General features: G+C 33.2%; 1 protein-coding gene across 2 annotated transcripts in view; it reads left to right on the plus strand.

The window, feature by feature from the left end:
* SLCO1A2 (solute carrier organic anion transporter family member 1A2) overlaps positions 1 to 15,257 on the plus strand; it is a 42,917-nt gene extending 27,660 nt beyond the window's left edge. For both annotated transcript variants that reach the window (XM_004755720.3, XM_045073204.1), the window contains exons 11-15: positions 579 to 744; positions 1,898 to 2,070; positions 9,133 to 9,197; positions 9,755 to 9,872; positions 14,353 to 15,257. In XM_004755720.3, coding sequence (XP_004755777.1) covers positions 579 to 744; positions 1,898 to 2,070; positions 9,133 to 9,197; positions 9,755 to 9,872; positions 14,353 to 14,572 — 742 coding nt within the window. In that variant the 3' untranslated portion in view covers positions 14,573 to 15,257. The remainder of the gene's footprint in view (positions 1 to 578; positions 745 to 1,897; positions 2,071 to 9,132; positions 9,198 to 9,754; positions 9,873 to 14,352) is intronic.
* Positions 15,258 to 18,440: the final 3,183 nt, after the last annotated feature.

Below are 18,440 nucleotides of genomic sequence, written 5' to 3' on the forward strand. Positions count from 1 at the left end.
GATAGCTGCTAATTGGTCTTCTTAGGAGGGAGACTGTTCCACAACAACAACCTACCTTGCCATTTTGGTGACCACTGCACATACTTTATACTAGGAGAATGTATTTGTTTACTCAAGTAGTTAGCTTTCTAAAGATAAATGTACTAGCTGCATTACAAATTGAACTTACAGATTCTGATCTTCAAAATTGCGTTCAAGCATAAGATCTCTTGTTACTACCCTATGGATCAACCGCAGGGATTTGGTCATCTTCATTTTTGTGTTCAAATAATGCCTGAAAAAGCACCTTCTATGTGATAGGCACTCAGTTAATGCCTTTAATGCCTGTTTTGGCTATTTCTTTATCTGAAGAAAATCACTGAAAAGTGGCTATGTGGTCACCAAAGCAGATATTTTTTAATGCCAGAGCTTAGTACTGAGTCCACACATGGATAGTGGGACACACATGGATAGTGGGAAGATTCCTGTTTCTACTTTGGGGAGGAGAGGAAATAAAATCTTGGATTAAGATGAAAAGAAGAAAAATAAAATGCTCTAGTAGTCTTTCAACATTCATGCATTATTTTAAATCATTTCAGAATGCAACAAGATTTATATGTGGGAAATACCATCCTTGCTGATTGTAACAGGGATTGCAACTGTCCAACTAAAACATGGGACCCTGTGTGTGGAAACAATGGTGTGTCATATATGTCAGCTTGTCTTGCTGGTTGTGAGACATCTGTTGGAGCAGGAATAAATATGGTAACACATTCTATTGGTCTTTTTACAGAACTTTGGTTTTATGCATTGCATTGAAAACTTCAACATGAACTGGGTCCTCATTTGATAAAAGTAAAATTGAAGTCTTTCTGAATGTTCATTTAATTTACTTTTTATTCCATAAATCTTATTTTAACTCCATAATGTCTGACCACTAATCTTTTTCTTTAATTTTTTTGAATATAGTGGGCACTGATCACTGATCTCTAATTTTATAGCAGTAATGTCACTACTCAGATAATTCATTTTAAAAATATTCTGGACTAAAATATTTTTATCATTGAGATGAAGTTGGTGGTTTTTATCTCCATTATCCGGCTAATTGCTTTGCCATTTTTTTTTCTCCCTTTCTATATTTTTCACGTTCTGACAGCTTTTTAAGAAGATGGAATTAGCCTTTTTTTTCTTTGCCTAAATAATGTTATAATATTTAAAATGTTGGTTGGTGATAAAGTAAAACTTTCAAAAATTTTTCATAAAATTCTTATGAAAACCTGGAAACATACAAGAATTTTTAAAGGATTGACTTTACTCTGTTTTTTTGAAATGAACGGTATTTTTTGAAATAAAGCTTTATTTGTAAGTATCTAAATATTTCCACTGAGTGTTCTGAAGCCAACTTTATTATACTTCCTGTTGTAACAAAACAGTATATATTTTTAAAAGACATGACTTTAGAATATCTGAGCTATTGCAAATTTACTTCACATATTTAGAAAGAAATGCATTTTTTTTCTTTTTTTTTTTTAAGATTTTATTTATTTATTTGTCAGAGAGAGAGAGAGAGCAAGAGCAAGCACAGGCAGAGTGGCAGAAGAGTCAGAGGGAGAAGCAGGCTCCCTGCGGAGCAAGGAGCCCGATGTGGGACTCGATCCCAGGACGCTGGGATCATGACCTGAGCCGAAGGCAGCTGCTTAACCAACTGAGCCACCCAGGCGTCCCAGAAATGCATTTTTCTAAAACCTCCTTTCCATGTCTTGTTTTATGCTATAATCCTGATAGGGACCATAATCGAGATGAGAATAAAGGGAATAAATAGTCTCCATCTTGATCTGGCTGGCTATATAGAAAATATTTGTGATTTGTGTTCAAAATTTTACTTTCTTAAATAGGATAATATATTATTTTCACACAGGTGTTCCAAAATTGTAGCTGCATTCAAACATCAGGAAATGCATCTGCAGTTCTTGGACTGTGTGACAAAGGACATGACTGTTCCATGATGCTTCAGTACTTTTTAATCTTGTCAGCAGTTGGCAGTTTCATTTATTCTTTATCTGCCATACCTGGATATATGGTTCTCCTAAGGTACAAAAATCATTTTCTTTATTTGGATTCCTTTTTGGCCCTTTATTAAGGTAATTTTTTCTCAGAAAGCCACTTGGAGCCTATGTTATCTAAGAATTCAGTGCTTTCATGTATCACTTAATAAAAGTTCTACATCAGGCATTGTTGAATTTCACAAAATTTTATATTTCAGGAGTATGAATATTCACCTTTCAGAATTTCTCTTCCTAACTTTTCCTTTATTTTTTGCAGTTAAATTATGTGAACCTCTTATTGTTTAACACAAAAAAAGACATTTATATTTTAGTATAAGCTGTATGAAATGGTCATTTCAATAGGTAAAGAGTAGTTGCCTAGCAGTCATTTTCTATGGCTCAAGCTATAGGACATCAGAGTGTAAAGCTGTCAGAAGCCTTGGTGTCACCAATTACTATCTAAAGGACATTAAACGGGTCACTTAATCTGAGCTTAATTTTTTTAAATAAAAAAATAGGTGTAACAATAAATGTTCAACTCTTCTTACAAGTCTATCATGAGAGACAAATGATGAAGGGCTTTCTCAAACTAGGAAACTGCAGAACTCCAGTTCAAACTTCGGTGTCATATACATGTGTTCATTGAATTCCTGCATTCTTCATGCCTAGTAAACAATCACAGATATTCCTAGTGAACACAATTTGCATTTCTTTCTCTTTTCTTCGTATTTTATTGGAACTTAGAGGCAGAGTTAAGATAATTACGATTCTCAGTGCAAAGCACATTATTCTCATAGGCTGGGACAAGTTTTCATTCTTGTTTTATTTTGCTTTTTTCATTCCATTTTTCACTTCCTCTTACCATAGGCACCCACATGAATATGATAGCTATATGATCTTAAAGGTCCTTTGTAAAATGGACCTTTGTGTCCATTGTCCTTTGTAAAATGCTAAATTTTTTTGTTGGTATATGCTTTTATATTCACACAGGAGCTGTTGTGCTGTAAATCTTGTTTTGGTTCATAAGGCACAGGCATACATAAATTCACAAAGTACTGCTAGTACTTATAAGTTATTCTCACACCTTTACTGCGAGGGAGTTCCTACACTTACAGCCTCACAACACTTGGAATTATCTAACTTTTGGACTTTGACCACTCCAACAGGTCTAGAATGGTAGTTCACTGATGTTTTTAATATGTGATTTCCTGATTCAGTGTGTTTAAGCATCCTGTCAATGTTTTTTTTTTTAGCTCTAGCCTTCTGCTTCAAGATGGTTGTTGATTTTCTTTGTCCATTTTCTGTTATATTTCCTACACTTTTCTTGGCAATTTTGATGATTCCGCTTAAATTATAAATATTAATATAATATTGTTTACAGGATACAATTATCTCTTAGTCTCTCATCTTTAATTTCCCCACAGTATCTTTTATGAAATTAAATCCTAAATTTTGTCATATTGAAATTTATCATACTGAAATTTATCATACTGAAATTTCTTGTCTTAGGATTTTTATGTTGGGGAGTCATATTTTAAAAGTGTTTTTTCATTCCTAATTTATAAATATATTAACCTAAATTTTATCCTAATATTTATAGTTTCACCTTTTACATATGGTTCTGTAAACCACTGAAAGTCTATTTTTATGTGTGGTATAAGGCAGACAGATGTTCAGTGTTATTTTTTCTCCATATAATAAAGTAGTTTTCCCAACATCAGTATAAATAAGAGGGCCCTTCTCTATTGATTTGTGGTACCACCTTTATCATATCTCATGTGTTAATATTACATGAGGCTATTTTTCACTTTTATTCTTATTTCACAGTTTTGTCTGCTCTCATACTGGTACCATATTGATTTTATTACTTTGATATTGTCTATGTTAATATCTCATATGGTAACTCTTCCTCACCCACCCACAACTGTCATCTTTACTCTTTCTACACACACATATCCAAATATATACACATATATAAGATTATATCATTCACAAGTATAAACATATATATATCCACATATATCTACACATGGATATGGATGTTTGTATGAATACATACTGGTATGTATTTTATTTGTGATGATAAGTGGCCCTATTTTCTCTTATATTTTCAAGTTGGTTATTGTTAATTTAGATAGATGCTGTTTATTTTTTGAAGTTTAGTTTTTAATTTGATTTTTCCTATTATAATAATTTTTTTATTTTGTTAGGCTTTCTATATAGAAAGGTGTACAAATGTGGAGAGTTCTATCTCTTCGCTTCTAAACCTTTACACATCTTAGGCTTTTAAAATTTTCTTATCATCAACTTGGACCTCCAAAATTATGTTAAATGATAGTGGTGATTGAAGTGAGAGTGGTGATAGTGAGTATTCTAATCTTAATGGAAACCATATAAATTTTTCCATTATGATACTTGCTATAGATTTTCAGTATATAGTTTTCATATAGTTTCTAAGTCTTTAATAATCAAATGGGTACAAAACTTTATTAATTGTATTTTTCTGCATCTATGATTCTATAATTTTTCTACTCACTATTTTTAGTGTAGTAAAATAAAACAGGTTTTTTTTTTATAAACTGATTGCATGGATGAGAAAAACCAAGTTATGGTATATTTTTATATATACACTACTTAAACACTACTTTTTTGCTTAAACACTACTTTATTTAAAATTGTTATATCTATCTTGATAAGTAAAACAGACCTACTATTTTTTTATTCTTTTTCTGCTTTGGAATCATTTGAGACCCCACAAAATGAATTTATAAATTTTCTTTTTTTTAATTTCTGGAACTACTTATATTAAATATCTGTTGAAAGTTACATACATCCACCGTAAAAAATATTTATACTTTGGACTGATTTGGACAGTGATATTTGATTATTATTTCCACTTTTTCAATGTTAGTGTATATTCACATTTTCCATTTCTACTTATACCTGTTGTATGCTTGTTAGTGAATACGTGTTTATAATGTTCTTTTATCATTCTGATATTCTCTGCTATATCTAAAAGGTTTACTCTTTTTTCTTTCTTTCTTTCTTTCTTTCTTTTTTATTTATTTATTTTTTTAAAGATTTTATTTATTTATTTGACAGAGATCACAAGTAGGCAGAGAGGCAGGCAGAGAGAGAGGAGGAAGTAGGCTCCCTGCCGAGCAGAGAGCCTGATGTGGGGCTCGATCCAAGGACCCTGGGATCATGACCTGAGCCAAAGGCAGAGGCTTTAACCAATTGAGCCATCCAGGCACCCCTTACTCTTTTTTCTTACGTATTTTTTTGTTCCTTCATCATTTTTTTCTTGATCATTGTTGCCAGAGGCATATTTTTATTTTGCTTCTTTTAAAGAATCAGTTCTCATTGTTAATCTTTATTTCATGTATTTCTGCTCTTTTTAATTTTTTTTCTTTTAGGTTTGTTCTGTTGTTCTTTATCTAACTATTTGAGTTTAATACTTAGATCATTTGTTCATTTTGACTGCTACAGATGAAACTACACATTTCCTCCCAACTATTACTTATTTATGCCTCAATTAGTATTTTCTTTGAAGTTTATTTTGAACTATTTTGCAGTTTCTGTTATGATTTGCCCCACCAGACCAAAGCTTATTTATTAACACATTATATAATTTTCATATTGTTTAGAACTTTCTATAGATATACGTTTATTATTGTTATTTCATTTTTATGTTTAGAGAACATAATCTGAAAGATTACAGGTTGGGAAGGTGGATGTCAAGGCTTTCTTTGGGGCCTAGTGCATTTTTTGAGTACTTCACGTTTTTCTGAAAAGAATAGGTAACTTCCGCATTTTGAGTATCAGTTCTCAGATCTTTTGAAGTAAAGTACTTTATTATTGAAATTTTGTAAATGTAATTCATCAGTTTTTCAGAGATAGGTGTTTAAATCTCTAAATATTGCTTTGGACTGGAGGGCACATGTTGTCCATATTGTAGAATTTAACCCCCAGGTTTTTATTAATATACTTGTGTTTTTCTCTATTTTTGTGGAATTTCCCTGGATCTTCTACCTTGATGGTAAAGGGGCACAACATCAATGCTATATGACAGTTTAAAGAATGATTTCAATCTCTCAGCATTTTTGCATGATTTGCATGCTAATTTTCTTACTATAATTCTGTCAGTTTTTTAGAATTATGTTCAGTTAGCCAACATATATAGTACATCATTAGTTTTTGATACAGATTTCAATAATTCATTAGTTGCATATAACACCCAGTGCTCATCACAACATGTGCCCTCCTCAATACCCATCACCCGTTTTTTTTTATTTTTAAATTTAGTATTTGGAGGTTATATTGTAGGATTATATGCTTCTGGTCATTGTACTTCTATTATTAGCGTCACTTAATTCTCTTTATCTTTTAACTATTTCTTTCAAGGAATTATACTTTGTTTCTTATTAAAATTGCAGTTCTAACTTTCTTTTGGTTCACTGCTCCTGTTACATCTTTTCCTTTCCCTTTATTTTCAGTTTTTAATCTTCCTTTATGCTTCATAGATAATCTGTAGGTATGATTTTATCATCTAAAATTGGTACAGGGATGCCTGGGTGGCTCAGTTGGTTGGACGACTGCCTTCCGCTCAGGTCATGATCCTGGAGTCCCGGGATCGAGTCCCGCATCGGACTCCCAGCTCCATGGGGAGTCTGCTTCTCCCTCTGACCTTCTCCTCGCTCATGATCTCTCTCACTGTCTCTCTCTCAAGTAAATAAATTTTTTAAAAAAATCTTTAAAATTGGTACACTTAACCCATTTCTGTATTTTATAATTATTGTGGCAAAGCTCTTTTTACTATTTTACTTAATACAGTCTATTGATTTTACATTCTTTTTGCTTCTTTTTTTGCTTTCCATTGTACAGTGGAACCCCTTATCTGCAAGGGATATATTTTAAGATCTCCAGTGGATGCCTGAAACCATGAATAGTACCAAACCTTATACCTATCGTGTTTTTCCGATATATACATAATCGTGATAAAATCTAACTTATAAACTAGGTACAAGAAATTAACAATAATAACTAATGATGAAATAGAATAATTGCAACAATGAAAGTTAAGTGCATGTGGTCTATCTCACTATTATATCATTGTGCTGTATTCACCCGTTTTTTGTTTTTTGTTTTTTAGATTTTATTTATTTGACAAAGAGAGAGAGAGCACAAGTGGGAGAAGTGGCAGGCAGAGGGAGAGGGAGAAGCAGGTTCCCAGCCGAGGAAGGAGCCCAATGTAGGGCTCGATCCCAGAATCCTGGGATCGTGACCTGTGCTGAAGGCAGACAGTTAACTAACTGAGCCATCCAGGTGCCTCTGTACTCACTCTTTTTCCTCCTGTGATGATATGAGATGATAAAATGCCCACATGATGAGATGAAAGGAGGTGAATGACATAGGCACTGTGATACAGGGACTGTAACATTCAGCTGCTTTTGATCTTCCAGTCCATGGACCATCTGCTTCTAAACTGCGGTTGGCTGTGGGTGACTCAAACCACAGAAAGTGAAATCACAGATAAGGGGGAACTACTATGTATATTGGATGTCCTGCTACTGCTTTGAAAGCTGTATCTTTCAAATGGTTAAACCTGATTATTGAAATTCTTAACTACATTAATGTTTTATTTATCAACTTCAAAACTTTTTAGTACTAGTATCTACTCTCTAATAAAACAAGTACCTAATCAGATTCTCTTCATGTCTCCATTTTCTTCCCCCATCTCTTGCCAGAACCATATTGTAGAATTTAACCCCCAGGTTTTTATTAATATACTTGTGTTTTTCTCTATTTTTGTGGAATTTCCCTGGATCTTCTACCTTGATGGTAAAGGGGCACAGCATCAATGCTATCTGACAGTTTAAAGAATGATTTCAATTTCTCTCAGCATTTTTGCATGATTTGCATGCTAATTTTCTGATTCTTGAATTCTAAAAATTACCAACACCAATCAATGAAAGTGATTACAATAACACTATGTTATTATCAACACAAATCAATGATCGTGTTCATAGAACAATTTAAACTGTTCCGACAGTTTAAATAATTTCTTTGTTATTAGTATTTCATGCTTCTGTGAGATCATTAAGGGCTATATTAGAGATAGAGGGGAAGGAAAAAATTTTCAGTAAAATTTAAATGCCCTAATTTCTATATTAAATGGAAACCGTAGGACTAAGGGGATCATGCTAGGTCTCCTGGCTTTGTTAACTACCTTCTGAATAAATCACTGATGTTGTCTAAGTAACCTATATGTCAGAAAGATAATGTCTAGGTCAAATTATGAGATTTTTCAAATTTAGTAAAATACTTACATTGAGAAAATGCCAATGATAAAAATGGTAAAAATGTATTGTATGCCTTTGTGAAGAAAGCAGATTTTATTTTCTCAGCTTCGAGTTAATCAGGGAAGGGAAGGGAATGCAGTGGACTTCTCTAAGTGAATTCTTTGGGGAGTTAGCCATGTTGATGCTGGAGTGAGTGGGACACAAAAAGGGCCACTGGGGAATTGTAGTCTCCATTTCTACATACAGGAATTTCAGGCAACAGTGCAAAAGCGGTGGAACTTTTGGAGAAAATGGAGAGATCTGTGTGACTCAAAACAGTACCAAATCACAGAAAATGTGTTTGCTTTGGATTTCTTTCTTATATTCCTTTGAAAATTTTTATTTCTGCTTTCTTTCTGCCTTACATTTACTTATACAAATTCTTGGCTTTTCTGTATTTTGTCAATACAAATGACTTAAATACAATGAGGGTTGCATAGTTTTGTTTTTAGTCTGAAGGTTTAATGAAGAACTGCCATGTCAATAAGTGGATATTGGCATAGAAATTGATATGAAATATTTTCTTCTTTGATAACTCTCTGATAGAAATGAATGAGCAAAAAATGATGGGTAAAATGCCATCAGAAGTAGAGGTCCTCTGTAGGCTATATACTAGATAATTATTCTTGAATAACCAAGACCTGAGCATGCAAAACAATTTTCTAGTGCCCAGTGTGTTACCAGCATACAAAGAGTTAAAAAAATAAAACTATGACAGTCTTTAAATCTCTACTTCTATTTTATTTGTGTATTTACATATTTTTTAGGTGCATCAAGCCTGAAGAGAAGTCTCTTGGTGTGGGGTTACATACATTTTGCACAAGAGTATTTGGTAAAAATCATTCTTTTTTCCAGCATCAGACCATTATTAAATACTAAGTAAATGAAATTATTCTCCCAGAGTAATAGTCTAGCAAATATCTCTTCTGCTTGCAGCACTTTGTAATTTAAATGAGAATGTGGTACAATAAGACATGGAGAAGCTCCCCCTTTTACTTGAAAAAGATCTATCTGAACTTAATTCTATTTTTCATCTATTGAAGATTTGAAAAGCAAATGAACAAAAATGCCTTGTTGAAGTAAAATGTATACATGATCGGTTCAAAACACTACAGGAAAAAAAATATAAAGAATCATTAATTCAATGTTTTTATACATCAATAATTTTATGCTGCATTTATATATTATATTACTTATCTTTTATAATTTAGAAACTTTATTACAAAAGTACTTTCTAATTTCTAAAAATAAAACAGAACATTCTATTCATATTTTGTTAAATTTTATTTGTTCTACAAATAGAGAAAATTAAAATGTTTCCAAACAAAATAATGTGCCTTAATTCTTTCCTTGTTGATGGATTTTTCCTTCTCCTCTCTTCAATTGTAGCTGGAATTCCTGCACCTATATATTTTGGAGCTTTAGTGGATTCCACATGTTTACATTGGGGAATTTTGAAATGTGGTGAGTCAGGGGCATGCAGGATATATGATTCTACCAACTTCAGGTAAAGATAATATATTTTTTGAAGAATTGTTTTCTAGGTGCAGACTGTACATAAAATAGTACCATTTATGTGTAACATTTTCTTTGTCAGATACTAGACTACTTTGGGTTGTGTTTCCAGAATATATATTCTTTTGTTATTATGAGTCTGATTTTAAACAAAACTCAAAATAATATTAATGTGTTTTTTAACAAACACTTCCATTTCGCTCTATTTTCGTATTTCTTTTTCATTTGGAGACCTGAACTGCTGAATTTGTATTAATTTCTCTTGACAGGGCAGTTCGAAAACGTTTTCATTTACTAAAAAACAATGTAGCATTCTTTAAAACTCTCTAAGGTCTTCTGTTGATTAGTAAAAGGATCTATATGAAGAGCTGTGAAGGGTGCAGACAGCATGAGACTCACGTTTTCATCAGTTCTCTGTTCCCCTGAAGCTCTGCAGGGGTAGAGTGGAGGTGGGCCCAGGCACAAACTGTGCACAGAATGTGTTTGCTTCACAGTTGAGAAACCCCAAAGTCCCCTAATGTAGATTTGCCTAAGCCTGCTGCCAGGATTCCTGTTGATAGCAGCCTTAATTAAATGCTATCTCAGACAAAATAATTATATTTGGTACCAAACTCTGTGAGGTTAATTAGAGTAGCCGATAAAGTGTACTCATGAGAACATTCACCAGATGTTAATATTGCTTAGAAATAGGAGGTGGGCATTGTTGGTAGACAGTTCTCCATGAGTCTCTTTTACATTTCTGCATATCTTGTTAGCAGAGGCTTCTGCTGTGGACTATCTTCTCAAGGATGTTTGAGTAATAAATGACCTTGGAAGATTTAAGTGAGGTTTATTTTCTATAGAACAGAGTTTGCTGTCTAAGATGTTAAAAATATTAACTCTCTCTAGGGTAAAGGTTGGCAGATTTGCTTGTAGCCCACTTAAAAGAATGGGATTTCCTTAACTTAGGGATCCTTAGCCATGATCCAAACCTACTGTGTGCACAAAATCCATGTGGTCTCTCACTGTGTGATTCCTTTCGGACTTGAAGGTTAAGGAAAACCAACCTGAATTTGCAGCTTTTGTTGATTGTTGTACTGTGAGTAAAAAAGTCCTGTGTCTCTAACCTGGAAATCTTGTATCTTGAATCAGCATCCATGCAACTGGGGCAGACTAACTTGTTAGCTCAAAATCCAGGTAAAATCTAGAACTCTTTTGTAGTTCTTAAGAACAGAAGTACTGATTAAATTTTACCAAAAATGTAAGGATATAAGGATAGCCACTTACATTTATTCTAAGCTACTTAGAAAGGAAGGAAAGGATTAAGGAAAATTCAATGGAACTAAGAAATAGAAAAATAAAAGCATACAAAATAAATTAAAAAAAAATAAACCTAAATATATCGGATTTAACAATAAATGTAAAGCAAATGAACTTGCTTCTTAAAAGATAGTGACTTTCACGTGAGTTTCAGTGTTTTCAAAATTCTAGCTATATGTTATTTACAAGACACAACCTAAAAAATATATGTGAGGAATGTTCAAAATAAAGGTCAGGAAAGATATACCAAGCAGGTAGTAAATCAAATTCCTGTGGTTATATTAATGAGTCTGAGACAAAATAGAATTTAAAATGAAAAGGATTGGGGTACCTGGGTGGTTCTGTTGGTTAAGGATCCAACTCTTGATTTTGGTTCAGGTCTTTATCTCAGGGTCATGAATTCAAGCCCTGAATTGGGTTCCATGCTGGGTGTGGAGCCTACTTTAAAAAAATGAAAAATTTAAAAAAAGTGAAAAATATTAATAGAGTTAAAGAAGGATATTACTTCATAATAAAAGTAACACTTTATCAATAATATATACCAGTAATCAACCCATATATATCTATCAACTTAATCTCAAACATATAAAACAAAAAGCTCACAAAATTACAGGAAGAAATATAAATCAGAATGGAAAATTTCAACAAACATTCCCAACAAGTGAATAGAAAATATAGACAAAAATTATTTAGGATAGAGAAAAGTGTGAACCACCAAAGATTTTCTCCAGCCTATAATAAACATTTATTACAACTAAGTCTAATGCCACAAAGTTAAAAAAAAAAAAGTGTTGAAACCAGTTTAGGTTATTGATTTACATTCTGGGAAATTATTTTTTTCAGTTCACCAATTCTCATTTTAATTAGGTTGGCTTGAAATTTATTACATACTTAGGATTCCTTTTATTATCTCAATGCTATACATTTATTCTTTCAACAAAAAATGAATGCTTAAATAATATTAAAGATCAACTAACAAAGTATACACCTCAAAAAAAAAATTCTAGGAAGAGAATGGAGGAAGTGTCAGATATAAGAATTTATGGCTTAGAATTTCCTGGTATTTGAGACATGAATTTTCATATCAAAGATGAAATATGAATAGAATAGAATAGAATAAATATAAGTGGACATACTAGAGTAAAATTACAAACTTTCAAGATAAATAGAAAGAACCTGTTATGAAATAAATAGATGGCTTACAAAGAAATAGCAATTAGACCAATAGCAGATAGGTACCAGCAACAATAGAGCTTAATATCTCTGATCCTTATTTCTTTGGGTTTGAGTCAAAAACACAAGCCACATAGCAAGAAATGAGCAAATGTGACTATAAATTTTTAAATTTCTTTATAATAGAAGACACTGTTGATAATGAGGAATGTTGGTAATGAGTAAAAACTAATGAAGAAAACTTTTGGACAATATCTACTAAATTGTGTACTCTACAACCCTGAGACATATTTTAGAGAAACTCTTGTTCATGTACACAAGGAGACATAAAAGTTTTATTGCAGTATTGTTGATATTAGAAAAAAGTTAAATAATATAAGTGTCCAATATAGACCTGGATTAATACATTGTGGCATATTCACAAATTGAAATGTGGTGCAAAAAAAAAAAAAAGTAGAACTGTAGAACTGTGCATATGAGCATAATTTTAAAATCAGGGGCTAAGAGAAATTTTCAAAATAAAAAGTATAGCATATGCCAATTATTTAAAATGTAAAAAACATATAAATTATATATGTTATTAATATATACTTTGTAAAACTGTACAAATAAACTGGAAAGAAAATCCATAACATTCAACATAGTCTTACATCAAGGGAGGGCTAGAAGATAATATCATAGGGCCACACATGGGATTTTAATATATTAATATTTTCTTTTGAATGGACCTGAAACAAAAATGGAAAAATTTAATCATTTTGAAAACCTGGGTGGTAAGTGCAAAAATATTAGTTAATTTATTTTGTCTGCATTCTTGAAGTGTTTCATAAGAATATTTTAGAAGTAAAAAGATGAAACTAAAAGATGGTAAAATTAATAGACTATATACCATAGAGTTCATAAAAAGTAAAACACTGTTTTTTGAAAAGATTAAAATATAATAATAACAGTTATCTGGGAAGACAGAGAGGAGACACAAATAAACACTAAGAAGAATATAAAAGGATAGATACAGCAATTCGGAAACATTAGAGAGTTTTCTAGATGAGTATACCTTACAAAATTTTACTATATATAGAAAACATGAATATTTTCATAGCTATTTAAAAACATGAATCATTTGAAAATTCCCATTCTCCAAAGGCACCAAGTCCAGATTCTTTTAAGGCAAGTTTTACAAACTTTCAATGAACCAATGATTTCTGCACAAAACAAGTTATTCTAAGAAATGGAAAAAAAGAAAATTTTCCAATTCATTTACAAAAGTAGTACAATCTTGATATTCACATTAGACAAATTCAGTAAAAGGAAAAAAGTTCAGGCTAATTTTACTTATAACTATGCATACAAATATTCTAAATAAGAAATGAACAAATCAAATCTAATGTATAAAACACTCACTAATAGAGTTTATATTAGATATTCAAGGATGGTTCAATATGAGAAAAATCTATTAACCAAATAGATTAACACAGTAATGGGGGGGTGAGATCTTTGATATTCTGCTAACTATATGCAGAAAAATAATTTGGTCATACTTTACATATTCATAATTAAAACTTTGAGCAAATTCAGAATAGAAGAGGAAGTTCCTTAACTTGATTAATGGCATCAAAAAAACCCCACAGAGTAGAAATCACAATTGATAATGATTTCTTTGGGAGCATTCTTAATTAGATATTGGGATAAAACTGCTATCGCTGTCAGTATTACATTTAAATTAGAGGTTCAATTTAATGTAAAAAGATTTTACAAACCTAAAAGATTAGAAAAGAAGAAAATAAGGGTGAATTTTCTGGATGAAAAATTCCAAAAAATAAAATTTAACAAACATTAGAATAAGTGAGTTTTAAAAAGTTGCTTATATAAAATTGACATGCAAAATAATTAGCTGTTATTGTCCTCATGGGAACAAAATATTAATAATTAAAGATATGCAATACTAGTTTGTACTCACCACACTATGTAAGATTTAATATGTTTTAACATTTTTTTGATAGATACATCTATCTTGGTTTGCCATCAGCTCTAAGAGGAATAAGCTATATTCCAGCCTTTTTAATCCTAATTATTTTGAAGAAACGTCGTCTACCTGGTGAAAATGTCTCTTCAGGAACTGTGCTTATAGAGGCAAAAGTTGCAGGGAAGGAAAATGACTGCAAAGATATGCACCAAAATTCCAAAGTCTTGAATGATGATGAACTGAAAACTAAACTATGATGCCCTATTATATCATGTTTCCCAGAGTTAGAAAATTCACTACAACTTAATTGTTTTTAAAATCAATAGGGATACAGAGGGTAACTTTTTCTTATCTTTACGAACCTCAAATTTTGGTGTCTTTTGTTGTTGTTGTTGTTGTTGCTCAAGATAAAAAAAAATGTTCAGTGATGGTATTTCTGAGGCATCCATGACACTTGAGATTTTTCTCAGAGAGACACTTATAATAATTTTCAAAACAGCATATTAGAGCCAGCTTTATTTTTTATGTGAAAATAGCAATTTCTCTTTAAACTCATGTGAAATGAGAGTATATTTCCCATATCGCCTTTTCCAAATGATTCTAAAAATTTCCTATTATAAACATCTATTTAATTCCATCAAACTTCTGATTGATACTGAGGTTATTTAGATACTAAAATTCTTATCTTGCTTACATGAATATTTATTTTATTCAAATGTATCACTTTTGTATGAAAGAAGCCCACACCTTCTAATTCTAGGAATTATTCTTTAACTTTCCCTATTGCTTTCAGACATGATTGTTTTAAAATCAATTACTCATTAATAAGCCATCACTTGCTCACAATTTGTTCCCAGCTTTATTACTCAAGCCCTATATTTGCCCATTTTGTTCAGAATACTGAAAAACTAAGTCAGGTTATTAAAAATCATGTAGCAAAGATTGTTGGGTTTTTTTTTAAAGCAATTCAAACCTGGTGACTAAACTCTGAAAAACAAGTGTCTGAGTCAAAGGATGAAAGGATGATATTAGAAAAACTCTTTAGTATCAGGCATTGTTGAGGGAACTTTTCCCAAATTCAGGAGACCTTCTGAAATCAATGTTTATCCTATCCATGGTGTCCAAAGTTAGAACACAATATAATTTTCCATAATTCATCTTAGAGAATGATGCCTTTAAAAGTAGCTTCTGTTATGAAATTGGGTTAATAAAATTCAAGATACACATTTAAAACTAAATCTACTGATATTATTTTGTCATTTATGGTTACAATAAAAGAATGAAAGACTTTTCTCTTTTTTTCTTTTTTTATTGTGTTATGTTAGCCACCATACAGTACATCATCAGTTTTTGATGTAGTATTCCATGATTCATTGTTTGCATATAACACCCAGTGCTCCATGCAATCTGTGACCTCCTTAATACCCATCAACAGACACACCTATCCCCTCACCTCCCCCTCCGTTCTAAAACTCTGTTTGTTTCCTGGAGTCCACAGTCTCTCATGGTTTATCTACCACTCTGATTTCTCCCCTTTTATTTTGCCCTTCTCCTAATGTCCTCCATGCTATTCCTTATGTTCCACAGATAATTGAAACTATTTGATAATTGACTTTCTCTGCTTGACTTGTTTCTTAGCCTAATCTCCTCCAGTCCCATCCAAGTTGATGCAAAAATTGGGTATTCAGCCTTTCTGATGGCTGAGTAATATTCCATTGTGTATATGGACCACATCTTCTTTATCCATTCATCTGTTAAAGAACATCTTGGTTCTTTCCACATTTTGGCTATTGTGGACATCACTGCTTATGAACATTGGGGGCACATACAGCCCTTTTCACTACATCTGTATCTTTGGGGTAAACACCGACTAGTGCAATTGTTGGGTCATAGGGTAGATCTATTTTTAATTTTTTGAGGAACCTCCACACTGTTTTCCAAAGTGGCTGCACTAACTTGCATTCCCAGCAACAGTATAAGAGGGTTTCCCTTTCTCCACAACTTCTCCAAAATTTGTCATTTCTTGCCTTGTCGATTTTTGCCATTCTAACTGGTGTAAGCTGGTATTTCAATGGAGTTTTGATTTGAATTTCCCTGATGGCTAATGATGATGAATACTTTTTCGTGTGTCCATTAAAGATTAAAGACTTTTAAAAGACAAGAGGCCCTATTGATGATATGGGGTTTCTGGTTCAAGAGAGTAGAATAAGGAACCATATTTATCTAATTCTTATTTTATCTCCTTATTTCCATCCACTCAAATAATATTCAATACATAAATAATTATATAAATCCATAATGGTGAGGAGATTACAGGAAGGGAGGGTGGAAGAAATGGATAGCAATATACTGTTTATATATAGTTTAATATAAAGGGAATGTGACTTCCTCCAGGGATAGAAGAGTGGAAGAGGGTGTAATCTAGAATGCAGTCACAAGGAGCCTGGGATGTAGGTAGGAACCTCTGAGTTGTAAGTTCAAATGCCACCAGAAAAATTGGTAGTTGCACAGAAAATAGACCAGTTAATTGAAAGACTGCCTAAAGATGTTTTGAACTAATGTAATTTCCTGAATGATTAGATGTGTCATATGAGAAGAAAGAAATTGAGAGGAGAAAGACTGGGTAAGGCAGTCTATAAGAGTTAAGTTTTGGACTTTTGGAGTTTGAGATTTCATTTCTCGTTAAACTAAAAATAACCATGATTCAAGACAGGAAGGAGTATTGTTGAAACAAGTGAGAAAAGGAAATGAGGAATTGGAATCATTGGAAATGAGGAATGTCAATCAGAGTAGGTATGATTGCAGCAGGGAGGTATAGTTCAGTGTTTATAGTTGAATGTTAGAGTCTGATGACAGGAAATCTGGAGTTGGGAGGGAGGAAGTGGGAAGAATCACCTGGAAGCTAAAAGAAGGAACAAGGACTTACCCTATTTCCAGAGACTTGTGAGGAAAAGGAAATAGCACTACATACGAAGCTTTTGGGGGAGAGGAAGGTGGTGGCAGAGGAGAAAACCCTTGGCCAATCTTATCCCATGAACACAGCTAGATAACTATCAATTCATCCTAAATAACCCAGAAATTGGCCTGAACACAAACAGAACAAACTCCACAACTAAAGGGAGAGAAGAGGCCACATTAAAGACAGTAGAAAGTGCAGAGATGGAGTTCAGGGAAGAAACAGATGCCAGTTGCTGCAGAGGGATAAGGAGCCATCATCTCAGAGAAGGGCAAGATTAAGAGGAATGAACAGGGGGATGGTTGCACAAGGAAAATGCTTTCCCGAAATCATTGGCTTGGAAAATGAGGCTAAATTTTCTGAGTTTTTGCAACCAGAAGGGCTCGACAACTGGAGCTTTAAAGGTCAATGGGTTTGGCTAGGATAGAGCCCTGAGGGCACTGCACTGCTCCTAGAGAAGAGGTAGGAAAACAGTACTTGGGCAGACAGTGCAGAAACAGTGATCCAAAGAGCACCTGTTGTACACAGCAGGAAGATGATTTACTCTTCTCAGAGGCTGTCCCTGAGAGGCAACATTCATGGAGTTGCCTTTCTGGAAACAAAGGCGCTGACTGGTACCATTTCCCTCCCCCACCCCTCAGCATAAACACAGAACCACCTGTGTTGTTACAGCAGGAACATTCACTGCTGCATGTGTTAACATCAAGCCCCACCCCCCTGCACTCTGACAGGACTGCCCTTCTCAGTCAAGCTTGCCTCAGTCCTGGAGCAGCAGTCCTCCTACCTCCGAGAAGATAAGCACAAAATCATGCTCACATCATGTCACCTGACCAGAATTCTGCAAGGCCCCAGTTCTGGTGGAGTTAGTTCAGGTCTCATTTCACAAGCAGACCAGAGCATACCTAGTTAAAAATGGCCACATTCTGGCGAGGGACCAAAAATGGCCCACAACAGGCAAAGAGATCCTCTGCAAAATGGCTGGAAGGATAGAGCAGCCAAAACACAAGAGCAGAGCATATGCAGCACATACCTGAGACACTTTCCAAGGCACCAGGCTCTGGGAACCTCAGGACCTCTTCATGAGGCCATTACTTTCAGAAGCAGGAGACATAATTGGCTTTTCAAATGCAAAGAATAAGGCAGAGACTTAGACAAAATGCAAAGACAGA

The sequence above is a fragment of the Mustela putorius genome, unplaced genomic scaffold, assembly GCF_011764305.1.
Source record: "Mustela putorius furo isolate JIRA1106 unplaced genomic scaffold, ASM1176430v1.1 tig00537227_pilon_pilon_pilon, whole genome shotgun sequence".
NCBI lineage: Eukaryota > Metazoa > Chordata > Mammalia > Carnivora > Mustelidae > Mustela > Mustela putorius.